We start from the raw sequence: 24,348 nt of genomic DNA, 5'->3' as shown, positions 1-24,348 counted from the left end.
AGACAGTGTCTCCATCACGACCATAACGCTCCAAGTGAGGTAAAGCGGCGTTATATCGTATCCATAGCTGCGCTTCCATCAAATCGTGGGGAACCCACAGCGATGCAATTTTCCTCATTCTCAGGCGATTCTTTAGAATATGCAGCACAGTCGTATGCGATAATCCTAAAGCCTCGTTCACACTTTTCAAGTAACTTGAATTCAAGTCACGTGATTTCAAGTAACCTGAATTCAAGTTGCAGTTCAGACATATTGAAGTTATTTTGTTTTCAAGTAGCATAAAATGGCGTCGATGGAAGTTGTGTAATTAGGAATTTCTATAGTAGCAAGCCTCCGAGCCAGGGAAATGATAAATATATTGAAGAAATGGAAGACGAGTTGTTCAGTATTGGTTAGGAAATAGATTAATAAGAGAAATACACGACCATTGACCATTACAAATAAAGCAAGTGAAATTTTCAAGCAGATTTAATAATTCTTATCGCAAATGTAATAAAATATAAGCGAGTCTGATTTACCATAATTGAAAGTGATTACCTTGAACCTGTTACAGTTCCCAAAAATCTATCAGCCACATTGAACTATGCCAGTTTCGGCCGATAAATGTCATCCCTTCAAGCAACACTCTTCTTAATCCCTCCTAATCTTACTCACTTCTTCTCTAACTACAGTTTAATGGTTTTTAATGTTATTTGTTTATTTATTTATTTATTTAGTTTATCAATCTTTGTTCACGTCATAACGGATTACACATGTTCCAGTTCCTAATCCGTCATCACTCGGTATATAATTATTACAAAAAATAATACATGTAGAACTTATAAGTATCATCCATTCACAATAATAATAATAATAATAATAATAATAATAATAATAATAATAATAATAATAATAATAATAAGTATAGCTCTTGTATTTGAAATTCTTACTTCAACTTTTTCGTTTCTATACTCAATCTCTAAAATTATTCTGTAACTTCACTGACTACTTTTCATAGTTTCCTATCGTGTCCGACTACTCAACATTTATAATTCCATATCCGTTATAGATTTGACTTTCCTAATTTATGCAGATTTCTGGCGTTTAGGGGACCATTCAGTTTAATGATTTTAATTGTATTTCATATCTCATCTGTGTCCACGTTAAAATCTCTGCTGTTCAGTTCTTCAATGAACTCTTCCTTCCTTGGCAGCTTCGTTTGCATTTCTGTCACGAAAATTTGCAGTTCCTATAATCCATAGGCCTTCGTGAGTTTTGTACAACTTCAGAACTCAAACATTTGGTCATTATTTCACTTACTATTGTTTCCTATTATTTTTACGTTCTCAATAGAACAGAAAAACAATCAGCTGTTAATTTAACGTTCTTAAAACAGCTTTTAATTTAAAATCCCGCGCTTTTTTCCTTGAATTCAAGTTATCAAGTGACGTTCACACTCTTCAAGTTATTTCAAGTATCCTTTCAAGTCAAATGAAAAGTAGAAAGGGATTTAACTTCACTTGAAACTTGAATTCAAGCCGTTACTTGACTTCAAGTCAACTTGAAACATAGTTCACACTTTTCAAGTTCGTCGAATCAAGTAACTTGAATTCAAGTTACTTGAAAAGTGTGAACGAGGCTTAACTCACGTATCGTCTGACTTCGATCTGTATCTAACAGCACGGCAACAGCCTGCACTTGCTCGTCACTGACACAAGGGCGACCCGGCCGAGTCACGTTTGCCAAGCTTTCACGTCCCTCATTGAAAACTCTAACCCACCTCGCCACTGTTGTGTATGGTAACGCCGTTTCCCCACATGTCTCAACAAGACCTTCATGACATGGTCTTGCTGTGTGACCACGGGTACATTAAATTTTCAATCAACTTCGCTGTTCCTGTTTTGTGAACATGGCGAAAACACAATGAGTCGGAAGGGAAAGTCCATTTACTGTGAGGTAGGTTAGACATAAACTAACATACGGTAGAATAACAGTAGACTAACATATGGTACAAGTGAGAATAATTAATTTCGTCTCGTTTCGCTTCGCAGCAGTGTTGCCACTATTAAAGTTACAACCCATGTAGCTACAGTCGTTTCCTAGCACTTTGAGATTTTTTCATCCATTAATCCAAAATCATAAGACATACGATGATCAAGAGTAAATCCCAAAAGTTGAATAACTATTCAAAGGGAGACAGCACCAATTTCCAACAATGAACTTCAAGCGTGAACGGAGATATCAAGAATATGTACAGATACGGAAATAAAATTTGTAGCTCCCTTATTGTACAGCTCAAGCATTTTGTCAAGACACTCGCGATGTGCAGTACGGGTACAAAGTTTCTGTGCAGGGGGTAAAAGTAGAAGGGAAGGTCGGGCGTGTGTGTTTCTACCGAGTTCAAGGCAAAGGCTAACCCATTCCCCTATCATTCGTAAGTAAACTAATCCGATCTCGTGCGCAGCTCTGTAGGAGGAGTGGGGGAGTGTCTTGACAAAATGCATGAGCTGTATGTTTCGCTTACAACATGCTGCGCATGTGCAGTAAACAAGTGCTCCTATATACATGCTACTTGTGGATAGTAGTGCGAAATTGATGCCTACAAGCAGGTAGACGCCCATCAAGACTCGCTCCAAATTTTAATTCCGTATCTGTATCTACAAATGGCGAGCATTTGTATAAGATTATGAATGCTACTCGTATTCGCCGAGCTTAGGTAGTTGCCTTCACTGGAGTGTCACTCGGTCTGTCAGCTGCAGGACAGCAGGGAAATAATTTCACTGCACTATGAAGGAATCCTTTAAGATTCACTATGAAACCAAATTATTATTAAGAAGTACACAGACACTACATTGGTGCAGTAAACAGTTGATTCAGTTTACTTAAAGTTTCTATAAACCTCTATAGGTCCACCGTCCGTATAGGGCCTACATACGCCTTTTGTCTGATTTTGTTCATAATCGATCTCTATGAGTCAATTCATCCATACAGTATCCACATAAAATATACAATACGTAAATAGTAGGCTATTCTAACAAAAAATAGCATAATACATTTAGGCTATTCTAAATCAGCTCATAAGATTTTGTTTCATTTTCTACATTAGATGGTGTGTGCCAAATTAAAAAGTGTAGATGTATGTCTACGGCGCGCTTTAGAGCTGAGGAGAGCCTGAGCGCTTTACAGCGGAAAGAAAAGAGACAGACGAAAGAGATAATATATGCTGGTTGGTCGAGCTACATACTGGGATAGCCAGCACTGATTCAATAGATAAAGGGAAGAGAACTTATTAAAACTGTATCCATGTTAATTTTTAGATTTGTCTGAGAGGTATAAGTGCATTATTAGAATGTATGTTTTAATTTTAATGCTCATTTTTGACAAGTTTGTTTTTTTTATTCAAAAGGAATATTTTTTCAACATTTTAATGGAAAAATGAAATTTTCGGATATAGGCCTATTTACTTAGTAGCCTTACAGGTACTGAAACAATGTTTTCGTAAATATATTATACCGTAAATACGTATTACTGAAGATAGTGTATTACAAATTTTGAAAATATTCGCACGGAAAATGTTTCTAAGGAAATGAATTTACAAAGAAACTACTGTTACATCATAAGCAGAAAATATGTGTTATAAAAATGTCAGCTCTATAGTTTCAGCAGGTTTCGAGAAAATAATTTAATATTCTGATGATAGGAAGTTGTTCACCAATATCACCTTAAAAGCGTAATGCGATAAGAGTTTTGTTATGTAATATTAGTTACTCTTAAAACATATACAGTACCTAGGTAACTTTGCTTTGTAATTTTTCTTTAGTTGGTTATTTAACGACGCTATATCAATTACGAGGTTATTTAGCGTCGAGATTGGTGATAGCGAGATGGTATTTGGCGAGATGAGGCCGAAGATTCGCCATAGATTACCTGGCATTCACCTTACGGTTGGGAAAAACCTCGGAAAAAACCCAACCAGGTAATCAGCCCAAAGCGGGGATAGAACCCGCACCCGAGCGCAACTTCAGACCGACAGGGAAACGCCTTAACCGACTGAGCCACGCCGGTGGCTGCTTTGTTCTATAATATTGTTTTGATTAGTTTATTGATTACTTTTATAAGGCTAAAGGTACCATCAATATCAATTCCAACTTATCATGTCATAATCAATCTCTTTTTTTTGGAATGTCGTTTTCTTTATGAATGATATGTTTCATCCACTTAGTAGAGTATAGTTGTACTACAATGGAATTTATGTGAATATTCCTTCTTAACTCTTTATTATGTTATTAAAGTTTAAAACACAACTGCAATATTAAGAAATTGGTGTAAATACTTTTGTTTTACAGACAATATAGATAATATCAAACAGAAAGAAGTCATGCGTTCCGTTTGAAGTTTGTGCACCACTGGTTTCTTAATCCAACAGGCTGCCTATTCCTCCTTTCATGCCTAGCGCTTGATGCCCGCACACGACGTCAAGGTCAGAAAAATGCGCTTGCTTTGACATCACTGGTCTACGGGATAATTCCTCTTACAGAAGATATTTGTGTACTTCGCCTCTGATAGAAAACTGGCATAAACTGTTAGGGCTTAGGCATATGTGCATGGATTACTTTGAAAAGATAAATTAACTACAGTATCAGAGCAAGAAGTGGCATAGCTATCCAAATCAGTATCCATTTATTTATTTATTTACTTACTTATTATTTATTTATTCATTTATGGATTTACTTATTTATTTAACCTGATACAGACGAGGTCATCAGACATTCTCTTCTCCTCTACCAGGCGATTAGGTCTACAACTACAGTAGCCTATTAAGAATACAATTACAATTTCAATTATAATTACAATTAGTGCTCTACGTGGAACAAGAAGCTGTTTAAATACCACGGCCAGTTCTAAATAATACCTGCTAAACAAGAAATGATCTCACACAACAGCAACCTGTCCCTAGCAGATGTGCCTGTAGACCTGTGACACTTATCTGTGCGCTCCGTTGACGTCAGAGAGATGAGGAGATGAAGCGACGTTTACTCCACACAAAGTTATTAAGTCGAATCGACTCTCCAGTAAGGTATGTGTGTGCTTTCGAATAAAATAATAGTTAAGTTGAGCCGTTTATATTTCGGCACGTCTTTCTTTTCCTTTCTATTTCTCTTACATTTTTCTATCTTTATACTTTTCTCTGTTAGTTTTAATTATTCTAACTCTTCATAGATGGCTTGTAGTTTTTTCCTTTCTGATCTAGTTCTTCTTACTTCTCGTAGATGGCTTCTTTCCTCTCAGCTTTCTATTTTTTCCGTATGCTCTGGTTCTGTTCCTATAACCTGTGATGAGTTGAGACCGGGGGAGCAGTTATTATTTTATCGAGGGAGCAGTTATTATTTTATAATAGCGCTTGCTTTTTGGTTAAGACGGTGGCGTGAGTTTATATTTGGACTGTGATGCGAGTTGTTCGCAGCAGTAGCGTCAGTATGATTGATGGACTCTTTTAGGTCGGATGTGTGCCGGCTGTTGAGGATGTGTGTGTGATAGGGTACGAGCTCCTACGTAGGCCGGGTAATCGAACCGGGTTCGATAAGTCTACCAGAAGCTGCATAGTCCACGGTGTTGTGGGAACCTGCGAGTGTATTGCAGAAGATATTCGGGTGGAATTTAGCGGTGAGTTTTGGGATGTACTTATTAGCTTGAACTGCATTCATTTTCCTGACTGGCTTGCGTTCAGTCAGCTCTGGTCAAATACTGGTCGGTTTTTTTTATTTCAGAGGATCGTTTTTCTAGCTGTGATATAACTAAAAGCCTACCGCAATATACAATCAGTTCAGTGAGTTGGTTTTGGCTTATGTTTTATTTAGTTATTGCAGTAGAACGAATTTAAAGAGTATGGAATTCACGATGAAGGCACCCATTGCTGTGTGACGTTTGAGGGGTGGCCAACTTGTATGTAACGCCTATGTGTGTGCTGAGTGATGGTTATGTCAAGGTTGTATGACAAGATGGATGCCAGCGTGGGGAAGTACCTACTTAGGTAATTAGCTGGATTTGGTTTACGTTACTCTGTGAAGAAGATATTTTCTGTGCTACGAATTTATTTTGCTTATTCAAATAAATAGTTGTGTTTTACATAGTGAGTGTGTGTTGTCACTTGACTACCTCGACACGCAGATTACCATCCTGATCATAACGATTCATGGCAGGGTTATTTTATTATTTAATTGTCTTGTATTCCAACCAACAAGATTAGATAGATAGAAAGGCCGAGAGCGCCTCAGTAACTCAACATTTGCTCTTATTGGGTTGAGGGAAAACCCCGAAAAAAACGTCAATCAAGTAACTTGGCCCAACCAGGATTTGAATCCGGGCTCGTTCGTTTCACAGTCAGGCAGGCTAACCGTTACTCCACAGCGGTGGACTAAGAACAGTGTTTTATTATTATACTGTCACCAGCTGTTCACCTTCATTCTCTGTAATCAAGAGTTTTTCGTAATATAAATCGTTGTTCCAAAACTTCTTGTAATAATTAAAATGTGTTTCTTTGGTCCTGAATTTATATTAGATAGGCTATTATTTTCTTAATTTCTCTTTGGTAATGGCTCTTCTACTCCTGTATTCAATTTCGTCAAACATTGTTTTTTCTGGAGATTCATTTCACCTTCATTATGTTTTATTTCATTATCTCATTTCCTTAATTTCTGAAGTTATAATGTTTTTCTGTTTAATTATTTGCTGATATAATTATAGTACACTGTCGTTATTAAATAAACCATCTTGTAACGTAGAGCATTTCCTCTGTGTACTTTTTTACCATGAAGTCGCAGCCTCCCTCTCTGCCCACAGACAATTTACAGGGACGGACAACACGAAAAAGAACTATCCTTGATTATAAAAGAAGCTAGGCCTGTTTGGCAATGCAAAGTGCTGCACCAATTCAACAGTACTTTCACTGAGATGAATCCAAAGACAAAATGTATTGAGAATCTTGCTCTAGCACTAGCAGTTTTTTTTATCACTGACAAAAAATCTGCATCCTATTTTTATATCAGGCGAATGCATCCCAGAGCCGTTTTCGAAGTTATGACGTAATAAAAAATCTTGCCTTCATCTGGGTTAGAACCTGGACTGGTCGACCTTAGTATGTCACCCCATCGTTAGAGACAGCTCAGTTCCTTATTCCTACGTGAAATGTATAACTTATGAAAAAAAGATAATACTCTCGTGATAAAGGATGTAATAGTATCAGATAGCTTGTATTATGAACAGATGACAGGAGAAACTGACTGGATTCACATAACACGAGAGAGGTCTGCATATCGCAGAGCGAGATAGCTCGTGGGTGGCATAGAAAGGGTTAGGTTAAGAAACTATTATACAAACTCCTTGGGCACACTATACAAGGAAAAGGGGGGAAAAAATAAAGGTATATACGGGAATGGCTGCAGGTAGGTAAGGTGGGAAGGTATCCATCCAATCGAACTCGGGGCCCAGCTCCCTAGTATTCCCTCGGGAGTCATAAAACGTCCCAACTACTGCTACTTCTCCAGCAACTCCTCCCACTCGCCCTCCCTCCATCCCGCCTCCGGGTTCCGGGATCCTGGAAGGCGGGCGTACGTCCCCCTCCTCCCTACACGTTGCTTCTGCAGCAACCGTTTACATGAGAATTTATGTCTGGGCCCTACCAGACAGCCTGGCTCCACCGCCAGGTATTCTGGAGCGTATATAACCCTGCCCCGCAATTCAGGGAACTCGCCACGACGAAAAAATTTAGCTCACAGCCATTCCCTCGTAATGATTATATACGGCGGTCATTCAAAAGTGAAGAAAACTGCCCCTAAATTACAACAGGATTGATATATAATTCTGTAAAGTGACATCAATGTTTGCCAGTATATAAGCCAACTAATCGCATCAGTCTCCTCAGATATAGTAGAGAGGCAAAGATCCGAGTCCAGCAATCGCATTTATATGACTACGAAATTTATATTATGTTACAATTTTTTTCGTTTCGTAAAGCTCGAAAATCTGTTCCGCGCACATATTTTGCACTAAAATGGTTCCAACTTTCAATAAAACAATACAAATTATTTCGAAATTCAGAGCTTCCTTTGCGCTAAAAGCAACTACCTCACTGCCAGACTCCATGTTAGGAAATGTCTTATAAGTATCATGAGTAAAAGGACAACACATTAAATATGTGATCATAACACATAAACTCAACATATCCATTAATTTAAGAACATATAGAAACAAACTGCAATCGGTCAGAGATAACGGATCTCTTCTTACTGGCTGAGAGCCTCAGAGCGCAGTGCACAGGAATAGTGACGTTTTCACAGATCAACTGGATTTCTGGGACTTTAAGTTTAGTAAAAGATCTTGAAAATAATTACTACTAAAACTACTACACCCAAATTTTAGACATATATGTATAAGTATTAGAAACATGTACGTTATGAATGTTACAATACAGAGACAGCGTTGTCATAAAATTAGGGACAGGATTTGTAGGTTTTACCTATTCTTTTTCCTTGCTTCTGAACTCTTAATTTCTTCAACACTTTTTCGAATCCTGATCATAGGAGTCGTATATGAATTCTGTTGAACCTAAAAAAAACTAAATTAGATCTTAGTACCTAAAAAAACGTAAATCATTGTTAATAAGCGTTATCCTGTATTTATTGCGTTATATATATTTTTTTTTGAGAGAAATATCAATATATTTCGAGAGAGAGAGAGAGAGAGAGCGAGAGAGAGGAAAAACACTCTCGGCGTGGAGGAGGCTGCCTCAATCCCTGAGCAGTGACAACATCTATGGCTCCCTTGCTTCCCTCAAGGCACATTTCAGTGACCTTCCAAAAATTCTGAGTACTTGGAATCTTCGTCGCTACAACTGAAAGATGCAATTGGTGTCATTGACTCTCTTCTACAGAAACAAGTACAGGACCTGTGAGTGAAGCCGTCACATTAAAACTGAAGAAAGTATTACAGAGGAATCCAGGCTTTGAAAAAATGAAAAATATGTGCTCCATTCTCAAGAGTGAAAGCTTCAACTGTCAGTTACCGTGGGTACCTGCTGCAGTGGCAGCAATGAAATTTGCACCTATGATGTCATGTGCTGTCAAAAGAACCATTTCGTCCTTCAAATGTATTTTGAGAGACAATAGAAAAAACTTCTCAGTCGAGAATCTTGAAAAGTATTTGGCCACACATTGCAACCAGGAACAGTACCAGTAAATGATGTTGTTTTCTTTATTTGTTAGTTCTTAAAATAATTCTTGATCAAGTTTGAACAAATTTAATTCAAAAGTTGTGTGTGTACTGTACCTTTTATCTATCGATAATTGTAATTTATGTAGTTATATCAAGATAAATTATATTAGATAAAAATGTTAATTGTTCCAATAATTTATTCAAACTACAAATAATGTTAAAGGGGAAGGAACAAAAATTTCGAATCTTATAAATTTTTATAAATAGTTTGGTTCTTGAAAGGTCAGTTTCGTGGCCCATGTTGCCTTAATAAATATATATTTATTTTTAAGTCTAACTGTAAGGATACATTTTTAACGATCTGGTAGATTTTACGACCCCTTCAACAGGTTGGACATAAAAAAACCTATTTCACCTATTCCAAAAACCTAAAAATCCGGTCCCTAGTCATAATACTGAACTACAATTGCCGCATAGCCACCACTCAGGTGTTTACGTTCAATCTAAAGATATCATGAAAAACATATAATCGTTTTTCAGAATCACTACAAAATCTTGACAGTAAGGTAGTCTAAAAACTGACCGGCGAACCATGGTTCCCAATTTAACGTTGAATAACAATTTGAAATTAAAATTAAAATGCAATATATATACATATATATAATTATTGCTACTTTATATACATGTATACACATATCTTCATATTATTGGTATATTACATAAATATCATGAACTTCATTGTGGAGACCATGCGTTATAGGCATACTAAGAATAGATACAAAATTGCATTTATATTTTGCATTAGTTATGGATGCATCGGCATTTTTGTTCCTCCCCTTTTTTCGATATTCTCGTTCTTTCCAGGGAATAGTCATCTCATCGCTTACTACGTCACCTATGACATCACAGTCAATATCGCTTCATGGGCATTATCAATTCACGGGACAAAGCTCGAAAACTATTACAGGAAGCTACGAGTAAAACCTGACTCCAGGTTCTGAAAGCTTGTGTTTTATTATGCATTTCACTCGCAATACGTATACTTAGATACCTTTCTCATAGTTTGTAAACGGCAGGTACTTAAAAATGTTGAAAGTATAGAAAATAATTGTATATATTTGTTAAAAGGGTAATAATTAAGATACAATAAAACAAAGTGCATAGGTAGACTACATAGGAAGCTCTTTATTTACTCTTTCATTTACATAATAATTAAATCTTATGTGGCTATATCGGCTATTTCTTATAGGGTCTGGGTAATTAATGTTGAAAACTGTTTAAGGCCTACTAAACCTGTCGTACGTTTTAGTCCTAATGTACCAAGTACAGTATAAACGTCATTCAACGTTTCCAAAAAACGTGTTACTGAAGTATTTTTTCAGAAAGAGGAACGATTTATATATGCATTCAAAGAGACAATATGATTTACAGGAGAAACACGTCGCCATCATCATCATCATCATCATCATCATCATCATCATCATCTATCAAAGATTAAGTCCGTTCCGGCTCCAAAATACTACAGACATGGACAAATTATTAGACTAAAACTTTTTCATGTAATCTTAATATAATTCGTCATATCATCTATCAGTGTAATTCACAGAGTCTCTATTGTTGTAAATATGACTGTTTACATCTTCTAGTATATTTTTCCAATGGTTAAGTATATTTTTTTGCCTATGTTGGTACTACTGATGTTTTAATTATATACTGCAGAAGATATTCTCCCATGGCCTGCAAGAAGACCGGACATGAACGAAATTGAAAATCTGTGGTCTATACTGAAAAAGAAAGTGAACAAAAAGAAGCTTACAACAAAACATGGACTCATTTAAGCACTGTCTGATATCTGGCTAAATGATGCTGATATTCAAAGAAAGTGTCAAACTTTGGTTTCTAGCATCCCTGACAAAATCAACGTGTTAAATAAAAAATGAGAGGATGTTCACAAAATATTAGTAACCTCAAGACTCAATTTTCTGTTCATTATATCTGTGCAAAATATATTTTTGTTCATTATTTCTACTGATAAATACAGCTTCGTTGCACATATAATTAATTAAGTCTAATAATTTGTCCACGTCTGTATTTAAACTTATACTGGGTGTTCAGTTCAAAGTGTGTCATGGCTCGCTGTATGCCGTCATGTGGCTAGCCGATGAGCCTAGAGAATTCAATCTTCCTACACTTCCGCAAAGGCGTATTACCTATTTGCCAGAGAAGTTGCCTAGCAAGTACGGCGTTCATTCTGAAGAGTACTTACCAATACGTACGGTAACGCCTGTAGTGGCAGGAATGTGAACTGTTTGGAAACACGTACTGAGGTGAGTTTTTTCTTACTATCGGGATATGGGGATAGAGTTAAGACGATTATTTACGTATTTGTTGACATTAACTTCGACGGTCAACGTGCATTCGATTTGTGTTGTGGAATGTTGCCGTACCCAACAGTTCGAAAGAGGTTATGATAGCACACACACCGTACAGACCGCCATCTGTTGCTACGACGTCCAAGTTATACCGTACACGTTCTCAAGTTCAGATTGAACGCCTTGATTAATAGGCAACTTCTCTGCCATAAAAGCTGAAACTCGCTTCAAATTGCTGACTCACAACAGTGACGTCATGACACACTTTGAAATGAACACCCAGTAGTTAGTCAATCCATATTTTACAAAATTTTCCTTGACTTGTGCAGTTTTTTGAGTTACATGTTATTACTCCAACGCAATTTTTTCACCATTCATTCTTTGAATGTGATCATAACAGTTCTCCCTACAGTCTGCTATTTACTCTGTAAGTTTAAAATCCTGAAACGTTATGCAGAGCCGAAGCAAAATAACACGCAAATTGAAAATAACGATAGAAAACACTGAATGGAATAAAAAAATATAAAATACGTTTTTGATTAAATGCATGGTTAATTAGAAAATTAATTTACAAGTTTTAGACGTCTGGTAATACCGCCGCTACTCTGTAGCCCTCGATTACGCAGCCTGGTAGCCTATTACACTGGTGGTATCAAGGACACGCAGACAGACAGCGATAAATGTGACATTCCGTGTTCGTAAATTTTGGCACTGCGATACCCAACACACTCACACACTAAATATCAATAATACTCGGTATGAAGGCTGCCAAAACTCTAACACACACTGTACTGGCTCTAATAATACTTGTGCAAGAGGGAAACGAACTCTGGCTTGTCAGGCAATACGGTAAACTTCTCCCCTTCTCCCTCACTCGCTGCAACGTTGCAACCTCTTCGCATTGTAGATTAAATTCAAATGTGTGGTTTTTCAAATCAAAGTTACACAAAAACCGTCTGTTCTATTAATACGCCAAAGGGATAAATGATTCTTTATTAGATTTTCTATTGACAAGGACAAAAATCACGATCCTACTCGCAATAGTTATCGAATTAGAAGTTTTTTTTTTCTGAGAAAACTACAAATTTCCCACCAATATGGTATTAGACTTTTTCTTATTTTACTGTACACAACATAAGGAGCTCGCTCCGAAAATATGCATGGTTATTTTACTTCTACCTTGTATTTGATAGATCACTTTATATCAAGTAATTTGTACAGTTCCAAGGAACTTCACTTCCGGTATCTCCACTTTTATTATTAATGGTTTATTTAATTTTCAGCATTTTGAATCGTAGAGCACAATGGTTGTCAGCACTCGCTGAAATGGGTAGAGTGCATGGAGGGTAAGGAAATATGCTCCGTCGTGCACAAGGGATAGAGAGAGAGCATAACCTCCAGCAGCCACGAATGCACGCTAGGGCAATGTCTTATCCGCGGGAATGAGACGCTAGCCCGAGAGTGCAGTGTTCTGATGATCGCTGGTACAGCATAAGAGTTTCAATATATTTTATCAGTGTATACTTTCTAATCTTTCCTAATAGTGACCTCTTCATTGTGCCACAAATATACTGACCTTAACTAATAACAGTGTCTACGATTTTAGCTACTTTCCCTGCAACACAAAAGCATTCCTAAATAATTCATTAAAGCTCATAACTTGTTCGAATGCAATATTATTTACGATTATTTTTGCTCCCTCGAGATCTTTTCCAGAGAAAACCACTATTTCTTTCATAACAATTCATTACCTTGAAAACAGTCCGAAGAAAATTATCGCCACCATTATAAATCGAGGGTATCATACCTGAAGGGCGTATCATCAAATGCTGCAGTTTTTTAAATATTTTAATAGAACCAGTTTGTTTGCAAACAAAAGTTTAACAATAAAAATGGGCATGAGGAAGAATCTAAGAATGTACCTTGTTATGTAGACAAGGTTAGGAAAACTGGTTCTATATTTAAATCGCTCTAATATAAAGTTGCAGTTTTGTTGATACGCCCTTGACATGATGCCCCCGAAATGATATTCGTATGAAAAACAAATGCAAAGAATACAAAACATAAATCAAAAAACAAACCATTTATGTTCTTGGTATCTCAGCTCCCTACATACAACGACATGTCTCTTACTTACTTACAAATGGCTTTTAAGGAACACGCAGGTTCATTGCCGCCCTCACATAAGTCCGCCGTTGGTCCCTATCCTGTGCAAGATTAATCCAGGTCCCTATCATCATATCCCACCTCCCTCAAATCCATTTTAATATTATCTTCCCATCTACGTCTCGGCCTCCCCAAAGGTATTTTTCCCTCCGGACTCCCAACTAACACACTATATACATTTCTGGATTCGCCCGTACGTGCTACTAGCCCTACCCATCTCAAACGTCTGGATTTAATATTCCTAATTATGTCAGGTGAAGAATACAATGCGTGCAGTTCTGTGTTGTGTAACTTTCTCCATTCTCCTGTAACTTCATCCCTCTTAGCCCCAAATATTTTCCTAAGCACCTTATTCTCAAAGACCCTTAATCTCTGTTCCTCTCTCAAAGTAAGAGTTCAAGTTTCACAACCATACAGAACAACCAGTAATATAACTGTTTTATAAATTCCAACTTTCAGATTTTTTGACAGCAGACTAGATGACAAAAGCTTCTCAACCGAATAATAACAGGCATTTCCCATATTTATTTTGCGTTTAATTTCCTCCCGAGTGTCATTTATATTTGTTACTGTTGCTGCAAGATATTTGAATTTTTCCACCTCTTCGAAGATAAATTTCCAATTTTTATATTTCCATTTCGTACAATATTCTGGTCACGAGACATAATCATATACTTTGTCTTTTCGGGGTTCACTTCCAAATCTATCGCTTTACTTGTTTCAAGTAAAGTTTCCGTGTTTTCTCTAATCGTTCGTGGAAACGACATGTCTCTACTTTAAAAAAAGTCTTTAGACGCTGCTCTATCCCTGTGGAATTGGATACACAGACTTCGTCGACATGCCTTCGAGAGTCCCGCTTGTGTATTACATAAACTAAAAAGGGTTAAAATAAGACGGAAAAATTATTTTCATAGTTGACACTATTGTTCTCTACTTGTCAGTCAGTTGATTATAAAGTGTCATATGAAAATTTATTCACAATTTGCCGCATATCTATAATTCACGATGGAAAATACTGCATTTTATCGCCTTCCGCGGGAGAACAACTTCATAAAACTCAATCGGTAAACGTTCTACGAAGCAATAATTCATCAGAATCCCTTGATTTTCATTGAAGCTCGTAAATTTAAGTATATAAAGCAAGCAAACATATTTACTGGATTCGACGCAAATGTCTTGGAACATCGTACGACCACAGTCTAGTATAGCCTATACAGTTACGAAGCTTGAGTTAAGAGGGTGCTAGGAACAATAGACTGTGCCAGTACTATTTCGCATTGTTTGCAATGAAGCGATAGTAGCGATCCTAGTGGTTAGCAACTATCTATGGATGTATATTTACTACATATTGAACTTCGTGACTGTATATACTAGACTGTGGTAAGACCTCGGAATGCCAGTCAATGTGAAGCGAAAAACTCTTTGTCCATTTATAGCTGGGTAAGGATTAAGTATAACGAACCTGCTCAGTAGAGCTTCGATGTGGACTGTATCCCCCTTTTCATTCAACTTAGTTCATGGAACCCACACCTGTGAAGTAACGGTTAGCGCATCTGGCCGAGAAACCAGGTGGCACGGGTTCGATTCCCGGTCGGGGCAACTTACCTGGTTGAGATTTCTTCCAGAGTTTTTCCTCAACTCAATATGAGCAATTGCTCGGTACTTCCGGTGTTGGACCTCGGAATCATTTCGCCGGCATTATCACCTTCATCTCATTCAGAAGCTAAATAACCTAAGATGTTGATAAAGCGTCATAAAATAACCTATAGTTCATGGAGGTCGCGGCTATTTAGCTGCTCAGAACATCATGAGCCATTCGCGCTTAAGCAAGGCTCCCTAATTGTAATGTTGTCTCAATCGCTGTTAGTTACGGCAAATTAAATATTACATTCGCCCAAACCAAATATCGTAGCCCCGAAGAAGATTAGAAGTAATGAAATAAGTCGACTGGAAAGCATTATAGAACCTATCTGCGAATTCGAAACCAATATAATGTAACACTTATTTTTCCCAATGTAAGGTAACACTTATTTTTTCCTAGAACTTTATACTAATTATTATTTCATAAAGTGAATTTCTTGGATATAACGTATGCACACTGTACATGATTCCAAAGGGGCATGTCTAGAGCGCAGACTATTCATTCCTGAAATTAGGGTTCCAAGCCCAGCACTAACTGCAATCATGTATTCGCGGTGGACAATATCAAAGTTGCCCATGACAATTTTCCCGATTTTTTGTTCCCTTTTCTTCAAATTAACAAATTTCATTGCGACAAAACTCTTCTCCCCTCATTTTAGTTCATAAAAAGCAGACAGTAAAAGCTTCAGCAATATCAGACAGATACAACATACATCCTGTAATGCTCAAGATCATGGACCGAAGTACGTCGGGGACTCCTAGAAGGAGACCTGCTCCTCGGTCAAAGTTAGACTTTCAAACTAGTGACTGCTAGGAAACTACTAGATCTATCTGTGTTGTATCGACAGGAATGCCCCATATCATCTCCTATCTTCCTTTCAAGAGGAGCCAATAAGTAGTCCTATAATCCAAAGGTTTCGGTCCGCCTCCTCCAAAGGAAAAACAAAATATTTACACAGAAAGGTGCTAAACTTCATTATGTTGCGTGTATAACGCTGTCGTGAGTTTAAATCCCGCTTGGCATGGTCCGTCGTATGAAGTGCCAGCTCGGCTTTACACCGATTTCGCATCAAGAGATTCACTATCTACGTAGGCGTAATTTGTAAGTTGTAAAATACCAAACTAATGGTTTACATCAGTGGTCGTGAGCACTCGCTGAAATGGATAACGAATAAGGAGTGTATCGGAATATGCATCGTCGTGCAGATTGGAGAAGCATCTCTTATCCGCGGGTAAGAGATGCTAGTCCGAGGGTGCACTGTGCTGATGACCGCTGGATTAGATGAATCCCGTTAGGGTTACAAAGAACTCTGAATTAAAATATTTACAGATACAATCATTTAAATTGTGCCGTCCTCGATAGTATAACTTACAAGTTAGTATCTGTCGGGCTTGCTTCTGGTCCCAAGTACCGCAAGTTCAAAACTATCTAAGGCTATGAATGTTTAGACGGAGAAGTGTCAGTGCGGTTTTCCCGAAGTAGGAAGTAAAATCTTTGGCCCCATGAAAGACCCTCTGTCCATGGAAGAAGATAAATGAAAACAAAATTGAATGATTGATTATTAGCGCCTATTATTCCTTGTCTTTGGTGTTATTATTCCATATATTAGTTTAGTTACAATCACGGAATTCTTCTTTTTATTCTTCCTTTCATTCTCTATATTTCATTTTACAACAGCTTATGACATCGTGTGTTCCGTCTTTATATTTCGCACCGATCTGACGGTCGTCGATCAGTCAGACAAGCTAGCTGTTTGTAACGATCCCCACAGTAGGTTTTCACCTGACGACGAAGAGAGATTCACTCTTCGGAACGTTGTGCTACAATTTTTAAGAAATTAGGAATGGAAAAAGGCCAAACAACTCAACCATTGAACAAAAAAGAACGACATAAAAACACGGAAATGAAGAAATGAAAGAAAGGAAGAAACAAACAAACAAATAAACAAAGACAGAAAGAAACAAAAGAAACAAATAAATAAGGAGTGAATCACTAAGAGGAATGAAAAGAAAAAGTTAAGGGACGAATAATAGAAAATATGCATACGGACAAAGAGATCGTTATAAATGAAGAAAATAAACATTCCGACAGAAGGGAGCAAAAGAATAAATAAATAATAAAATTAATTAGAAAACTAAAGAAACACAGGAAATGGCAATAAACCCAGCACAAAGAAAGCCATAAAGAAATAACGGAACACTAAAAAGTAAGAAAATGTGAGCAATGGATAGAAAACAATCATAAGACATCGAAGGGGTCGTTAAAATCAATACCTCAATATTAATTAAAGGCACCTATGAGCGTCTGAGAGGGAGAACAAAATAATGTGAATTAGTTTCCGTTATGCGACAGAGACTAATGCGAAGCCGCCGCCAGCTCGACTGCTCCAGACAGCTTGGCTCCACTCGATACACGTGTGCATAGCGGGTCCTCGGAATTCAGGTGCCATTGGCCTTAGCAAGCGGAAAAAATACGTACGTACAAATACAAGTTTTTCAAACTATGCAATGTATACTTATCTCGAAGCTTTTATTAGACAGTCCTACTTTCCTGGACGGTAATAAATTCATCTAACACACACTACAAGTAATTTCACAGCAGAAATTACTGTTCCTTTTGTGAATCACAAACACATCAACGACAGAACGTAGTGGGAATCTAATATTTATGTTAAAACGAGACATGTACATAAAATTTGGAGCCCCTGTATAGCCTATATGCTACTTGTGGACAGTCTTGTGAAATTATTGCCAATATACGAGTGGATTCCCATCAAGACTCGCTCCAAATTTTAATTCCGTATCTGTACATAGGACTTCAAGCTCAGAAAACCACAGGAGCAAGCTATAATACAATCCCACATAATTACTTCGCAAATGTCCTAGTCGCCACATGCTACAACTGTCAGTCACTTTTAATAACAGCACAAAAACTTCATATCTACCTGTTGCAGCGAAACATTTCTCCACAAGATGTCACGTATGGAACATTTTCGTATGTTTACATATTAAACATACTGTTAAAACCTTATTGTTTATATATAGATTCACTGTTACAATATCTTCTGAAATTACTCCTGAAAAAATTTACTTCTTTCAGTATCCGGTGCTCCTGGTTTTCTGCGCTGTATTTATTTATTTACTCACTTATTTATACAGAGTGTAAAAGCCATTATTGTAACTGATGATTGTTCATGCCATAAGGAAGAAAAAATGTGCTCACAATTTTTTCTAATCGCAATATTTAACTGATTACTAATATTACAATATTAGGAGTTTGGCAACGTTGCTGGATGGGGAGGAGGGAGTTTACAAGTAGGGCCTACACGGTACAGCTCAAGCTGATACAGACATACCGGTACAAAACAAATGCTCTGTTCTAATGCAAGGGCGGACTGTTGCTTATATAGAACGAACAGCAAATGCAAACTTTCAATCTCATTAATAGAACTTTATGGTAAATTTACATTTTATTGAACAATATTGGCAATATTCGTCCATTTTTTATAGTACATCTAAAAATAAACAATAATGGTTTACTGCACAAAATCACACTAACTTTTTTTAAATGCAACATTTTAATCTCTCCCGCTTCCATAAAGCAGTACCATTTTTAAAGAAATTTCTGTCTGTTTGACTCCTAGTTTCTAATAATCGTTGAGGAAGCGCTACAAAAGTTCGCCGATTAGATAACCTTCATTGCGGAAAACATTGACGGTACATCTTCTTGCCTCACTTGAATTAAGACGACTTTCTCCATAAATTAGTAACATATAATACTCCTAAACTGTTAATGATATTGTAAGTTGTTTACCGAATACCTGGTACCGAACTGTCATCCGCTCGGCAGTAGACCTATGGACAGGGAGCTTGAACTCAGCTGACCCGTACTTACGTCTGTGCAGAGTACTGACTGCTGAACATGTTGCCAAGTCTATCACGCCAGAATATAAACAAATTTAAGCATGCAATTTTATTTAACTTCACGAAAACGTAATAGAACACACAAATATGTATTTAAACTAATATTAACTCTTTGCTAGATATACCTACTGATGTAATTTTTCGTAATTTTACTAACGATATAAGCAATATAACGCTAATAAAATAAGAGAAGAAATATTTTTTTCTGGGAAAACTATGAAGTTTTGACCCTATGTTGTATGGACATATTTTGATCCTATAGACTGTGAAAAGGACGGCACTTAAACCCCTTACACTCTGTATTTTTATTTATTTACTTGTTTACTTCCTCTGCTTGTTTACATGTTTATTTCTCTATCTATATAATCTGACAGGACTAAGAACATAGGGCCTTCTCTTCCAACCTACCACACAACACATGACAGGAGTTCAAATAAAAACAAATACAAGTCGCAACAGTAAATAACGAAATTACAATATAGCATTAATAGGATCACAAGAGAACACTAAAGAACAGTTATAAGTTATAATATAAATACAATAAAAACAGAGATGTTCAAGACATTTGTTCTTTCAATTTGATGTTAATAGAACAATGTCATCATCAGAAATGCTCCCTCAGGACTATACCGAAAGATATTCCAGTGCATTGTTTAGTCAGTAGTGGTGACTCGACCCTTGTGCAAAAAGCAGCATTAAATTTCAGGCTCATATTAGGATAACGAAAAGAATCCGAGGAATCGCCATTATCTGACGGGATTCCCTGAAATTTGTCTTACAGCTGAGAAAAAGTCGGAAAAAAATTACCTTGATTATCAGCCCAAGCGGAAATAGTATTCTCTCCCTAATTCTATTATCATTATTACTATTATTATTATCATTATTATTATAATTGTTATTACTATTGAAGTATAAAAACGTATTTTATTAGGCGATTCAGAATATCAGTCGAAGACAAAAAAGCCATATTAGCCACTTCTGTTCGGCTGGTCAGTGATTAGAGTTGGCAAGCTGTTAATGTTTATTATTAAATACACAGGTCGTTGATGTGAACAGATCGGATAGCAGAAGGAAGGTATTGTCAACGGTTTTTAGTTTAATGTTCAACCATTGTATTCATATGCATGTTAAACCAAAAACCATATGTGGTATGCATATTATTGTGGTTTAACATTTCATTTAAACTGATAAATCACTGCGCGCTCTAGGTTTGGGGAGTAATATAAAAATACTAATAATAATTATTAGTATAATGGATACCTATAATACTGATCGGGATGTATAACATCAGATGTAGTTCCGATCTTTGCCACCAGTGGCAATAACTTCCGATTATAATAAAATTATTTCAATAGTTTCTCAATCGTATAGGCTACATTAAATTGGATATCTTTTAATGTCTAAGGGCAGAAATGCTGTGGGCTGGCAAAGAGCAGCAAGGGATCGACAGAGTGCTGTCGGTTGGCAACCAACCATAAAACGAGAGCATTGTCTGTTCCCCAAGTTCAAGATCCTAGAGCAAAAGCAGACCTGCCGCGCGCCCTCTGCGTTAGTGAATTAGTACAGACCCAGAAACAAAATTCGGGCTACCTGAATTTTTCAAGTTCCAGTTCCAAATGCATGCTCAGTGCATACTTTAATTATAATAATAATAATAATAATAATAATAATAATAATAATAATAATAATAATAGTCACAATTGTCACTTTAATCCGAAAACACATCAGTCAACAATGGACGTAACTTTGTAGGGAGAATAAACAACCGTTGGCCAGTAATTATGCTACGGTAAGATTGTTTTACTAAAACATCTGGTGATTTTTATCATCATCCACATCAAGGAGCAGGCTGTTCGTTCCTGTCGCAAGTGTACTTACTGTTCCTTATCAATTGGAGTCACTTAGTAATAATAAAGTAAAGCTGTCAATTAAAATCATAACATTACAAGTTGTAAGTCATTAAATATAAAATTACGAAGTAGGTCATGAGCAGGGAAAGGATTTATATGTAAATACATATTTACTTATAAAGCTAATATAATTTATATTTTGCATTATCTTTATGTTTCACAATGTGTAGGGTTGAAAAATCCTACTTTTATTTTCCATATTTTTCCATATTTTAGAGTTTAGTACATATTTTCGTTAATTTCCATATATTTTCCATATTTCATATAAAACAGTCCATATTATATTAGGTTTAACAATAAAACAAAACAAAATTCCATTAACTTTTAAAAATACATTTCAACAATAGAGATTTAAACACATGTTCAGTAATCCCTTTAACATCAGAGTTATTTGAAAATTAGCAGTCCTATCAACAATGGGAAAGTAAGTTACAAAACTGTATTAATTTAATTTAAAATTTTTAACAGACTTCAGTTGTGCAGCTCAACAGTTAAATGCCAGTCAGAGTACACATAGGTTCAGTTTTGTAAATCATACTATAAAGACGGTAAATATGCCAAAAGTACGTCATTCAGTCAATTTAAAATCAAAACTAACAAGTTACATTTCAGAATTTAAAGAAGATGGTTTATCAACTGACAATAAAATATTATTTTGTAATTTGTGTCAGTGTGCAGTATCATCTACACAAAAGTTCCTGGTGCAACAACACATTACAACTAGTAAACATCAGGCCAACAAATAACTAAATTCCAAGCAGAGACAATTGTTTTTAACACAACCAACAACATCGAATGTAAGATCTGAGTTTAACATCGACCTGTGCCGTTCTCTCATCTCTGCTGATATTCCTCTCTACAAACTAAAGAATAAGGTCTTCAGGGAATTCCTTGAAAAATATACTCAACATACAATCCCGGATGAGTCAACACTTAGGAAGACGTATGCTCCATCCATCTACGATGAGACAATACAGAAGATAAGAGATGAAATTAAAGATAGTTCAATTTGGGTTTCCATTGATGAGACTCCCGACAAAGAAGGTAGACTTGTTGGTAATGTAGTTATCGGTTTGTTAAGTGAACAATATTCTGAACGAATTCTTTTACATTGTGATGTTCTAGAAAAGTGCAATAACAAAACTATAGTTAAACTGTTCAACGAAGCTATGGGTATCCTGTGGCCAAAGGGTATTATGTACGATAATGTGTTATTCTTTATTAGCGATGCTGCCCCTTATATGGTCGAGCTGGACAAGCATTATCTGTTGTATATCCTAAATTGACTCATTTTACTTGTGTGGCGCATGCATTTCATCGTGTGGCAGAAGTGGTCAGAGACAATTTCCCTAAAGTAGATTTGTTGATTTCATCAGTGAAAAAAGTATTTCTCAAAGCTCCCAGTAGAGTTAACGTGTTGAAAGAAATGTACCCTGAAATTCCATTGCCACCAAAGCCAATTTTAACTAGATGGGGTACATGGCTAGAAGCAGTTGAATATTATGCCGAACATATAGACTCTATTAACAATGTTCTCCTTGCATTGGACTCTGAAGATGCAGTCTCAATTGATACTGCGAAAACAGTTACCTGTGACATAAGTGTGAAGAATGACTTAGCTCACATTCAGCATACATTTTCATGCATCATAAAAACGCTCAAAAGTCTCCAAAATAGGCACCTTTCACTATCTGAAAGTTTTGAAATTATAAATAGTACTGTGGAACAACTGAATCGTGGTAGAGGTAAAGTTGCAGATGCAGTAAGAGCTAAGGTGGACACTGTACTTTCAAAAAACCCTGGATATGAAGAACTACAAAAGGTTGTTGCTGTGATGAGTGGTGAATCAACAGTGAAGATTAACTTGGACTTATCCCCAGCAGACATTGTGAAATTGAATTATGTACCAGTTACTTCTTGTGACGTCGAACGCTCTTTTAGTCAGTATAAATCTATCCTCAGAGACAATAGAAGAAGATTCACTTTTCAGCACTTGAAAGAAATGTTTGTAACCTATTGTTATGGTAACAGACAATAAAAATTGTGTTTTGTTGAAACTACATTGGAAGATAAGGTACGTCCATTATATTTTTTGTTTAGTTTGATTAAAATGTACCAATATTTAACGTACATAGTCATTTTTTTATAATTTTAAGTCCATATTTAATTCCATATTTTGGTAAAAATCCATATTTAATTCCATATTTTGGTAAAAATAACTACATATATATTTACATATTTCATATATTTTTAGTCCATATAAATCCGTTCCCTGGTCATGAGTTAAGTTTGCTGCTATTTTGAAAATCACTTGCTGCATCTCTCAGGTGGCAGTCTTGAACTCTTTCATTTGTGGAATTGTAGTTAAGGAAAATTTTCGAACTTACACAATAAGGTAATTTCACGAAATGATCTTATTATCACTTCTGCCTACTTCTAAGAATTCTTACAAATAAAAGCAATTACCTTCGGCCAGGTTTGAATCTGTGATACTTCGGTCCTGATTCCTAATTCATCAAGAAAAAAGAAACAATGCAAAGTAAAGCGAAAAAAACATGTGCATCTCTAATAAAAAACGTGTGTTATTTCAAACCTGCAAACTAGGAGCATTTCCAACACTTGTAGACAACTTGTTCAGCAGTAGCGTCGAACGTATAGCCTACACCTTACGACGGTGGTGGGGTCGTATGGATTCTGAATAATTTAGCTAGTAGAAAAGATCCGTATCGTCAGCATTGAAGAAACTGTCCATGCCTCGTGTCGTGCCCCAATCTAGTAAACAGACTCCGGCTTTCCGCGCAGAATTAAAGTGAAGGCAGCCGAGTCAAAGGGTTAAATTCATGATCGGCATATCCAATGACTAGCATTGACGTCAAGTAAGAAGGTTAATCTAACTATATTAGTAAACTTAAGGAACAAAAACATCACATTATACGTTTCAGAGGGAATCAGAAAAGGTTAATATCATGACCGATGGCAAATCCGTCAAGAAACAGATGAACAATGTCTAGTGCAGATCTTTTTAATTTAAACTTTCTGAAGAAAATATATATTTAAAAACGATTAGTTTTACGAATTAAAAATGCCTAATAAATTCTGTGTTCCACCTTCGAATCGGGTTTTAAATAGTTTCTTCGATCAAACAA

The 24,348-nt window shown here is 36.4% G+C and overlaps 1 protein-coding gene across 1 annotated transcript in view; it reads right to left on the bottom strand.

The window, feature by feature from the left end:
* LOC138709220 (uncharacterized) overlaps positions 1-23,987 on the bottom strand; it is a 236,671-nt gene extending 212,684 nt beyond the window's left edge. Inside the window, exon 1 of the mRNA XM_069839824.1 lies at positions 23,796-23,987. Within this exon, the coding sequence (XP_069695925.1) occupies positions 23,796-23,812 (17 nt within the window). The 5' untranslated portion in view covers positions 23,813-23,987. The remainder of the gene's footprint in view (positions 1-23,795) is intronic.
* Positions 23,988-24,348: the final 361 nt, after the last annotated feature.

Source organism: Periplaneta americana, chromosome 11 (assembly GCF_040183065.1).
Source record: "Periplaneta americana isolate PAMFEO1 chromosome 11, P.americana_PAMFEO1_priV1, whole genome shotgun sequence".
In the NCBI taxonomy this organism is placed as follows: Eukaryota; Metazoa; Arthropoda; class Insecta; order Blattodea; family Blattidae; genus Periplaneta; species Periplaneta americana.
The sequence above is the reverse complement of the archived record's forward strand: the minus strand, read 5'-3'. Positions and strand labels throughout refer to the sequence as shown.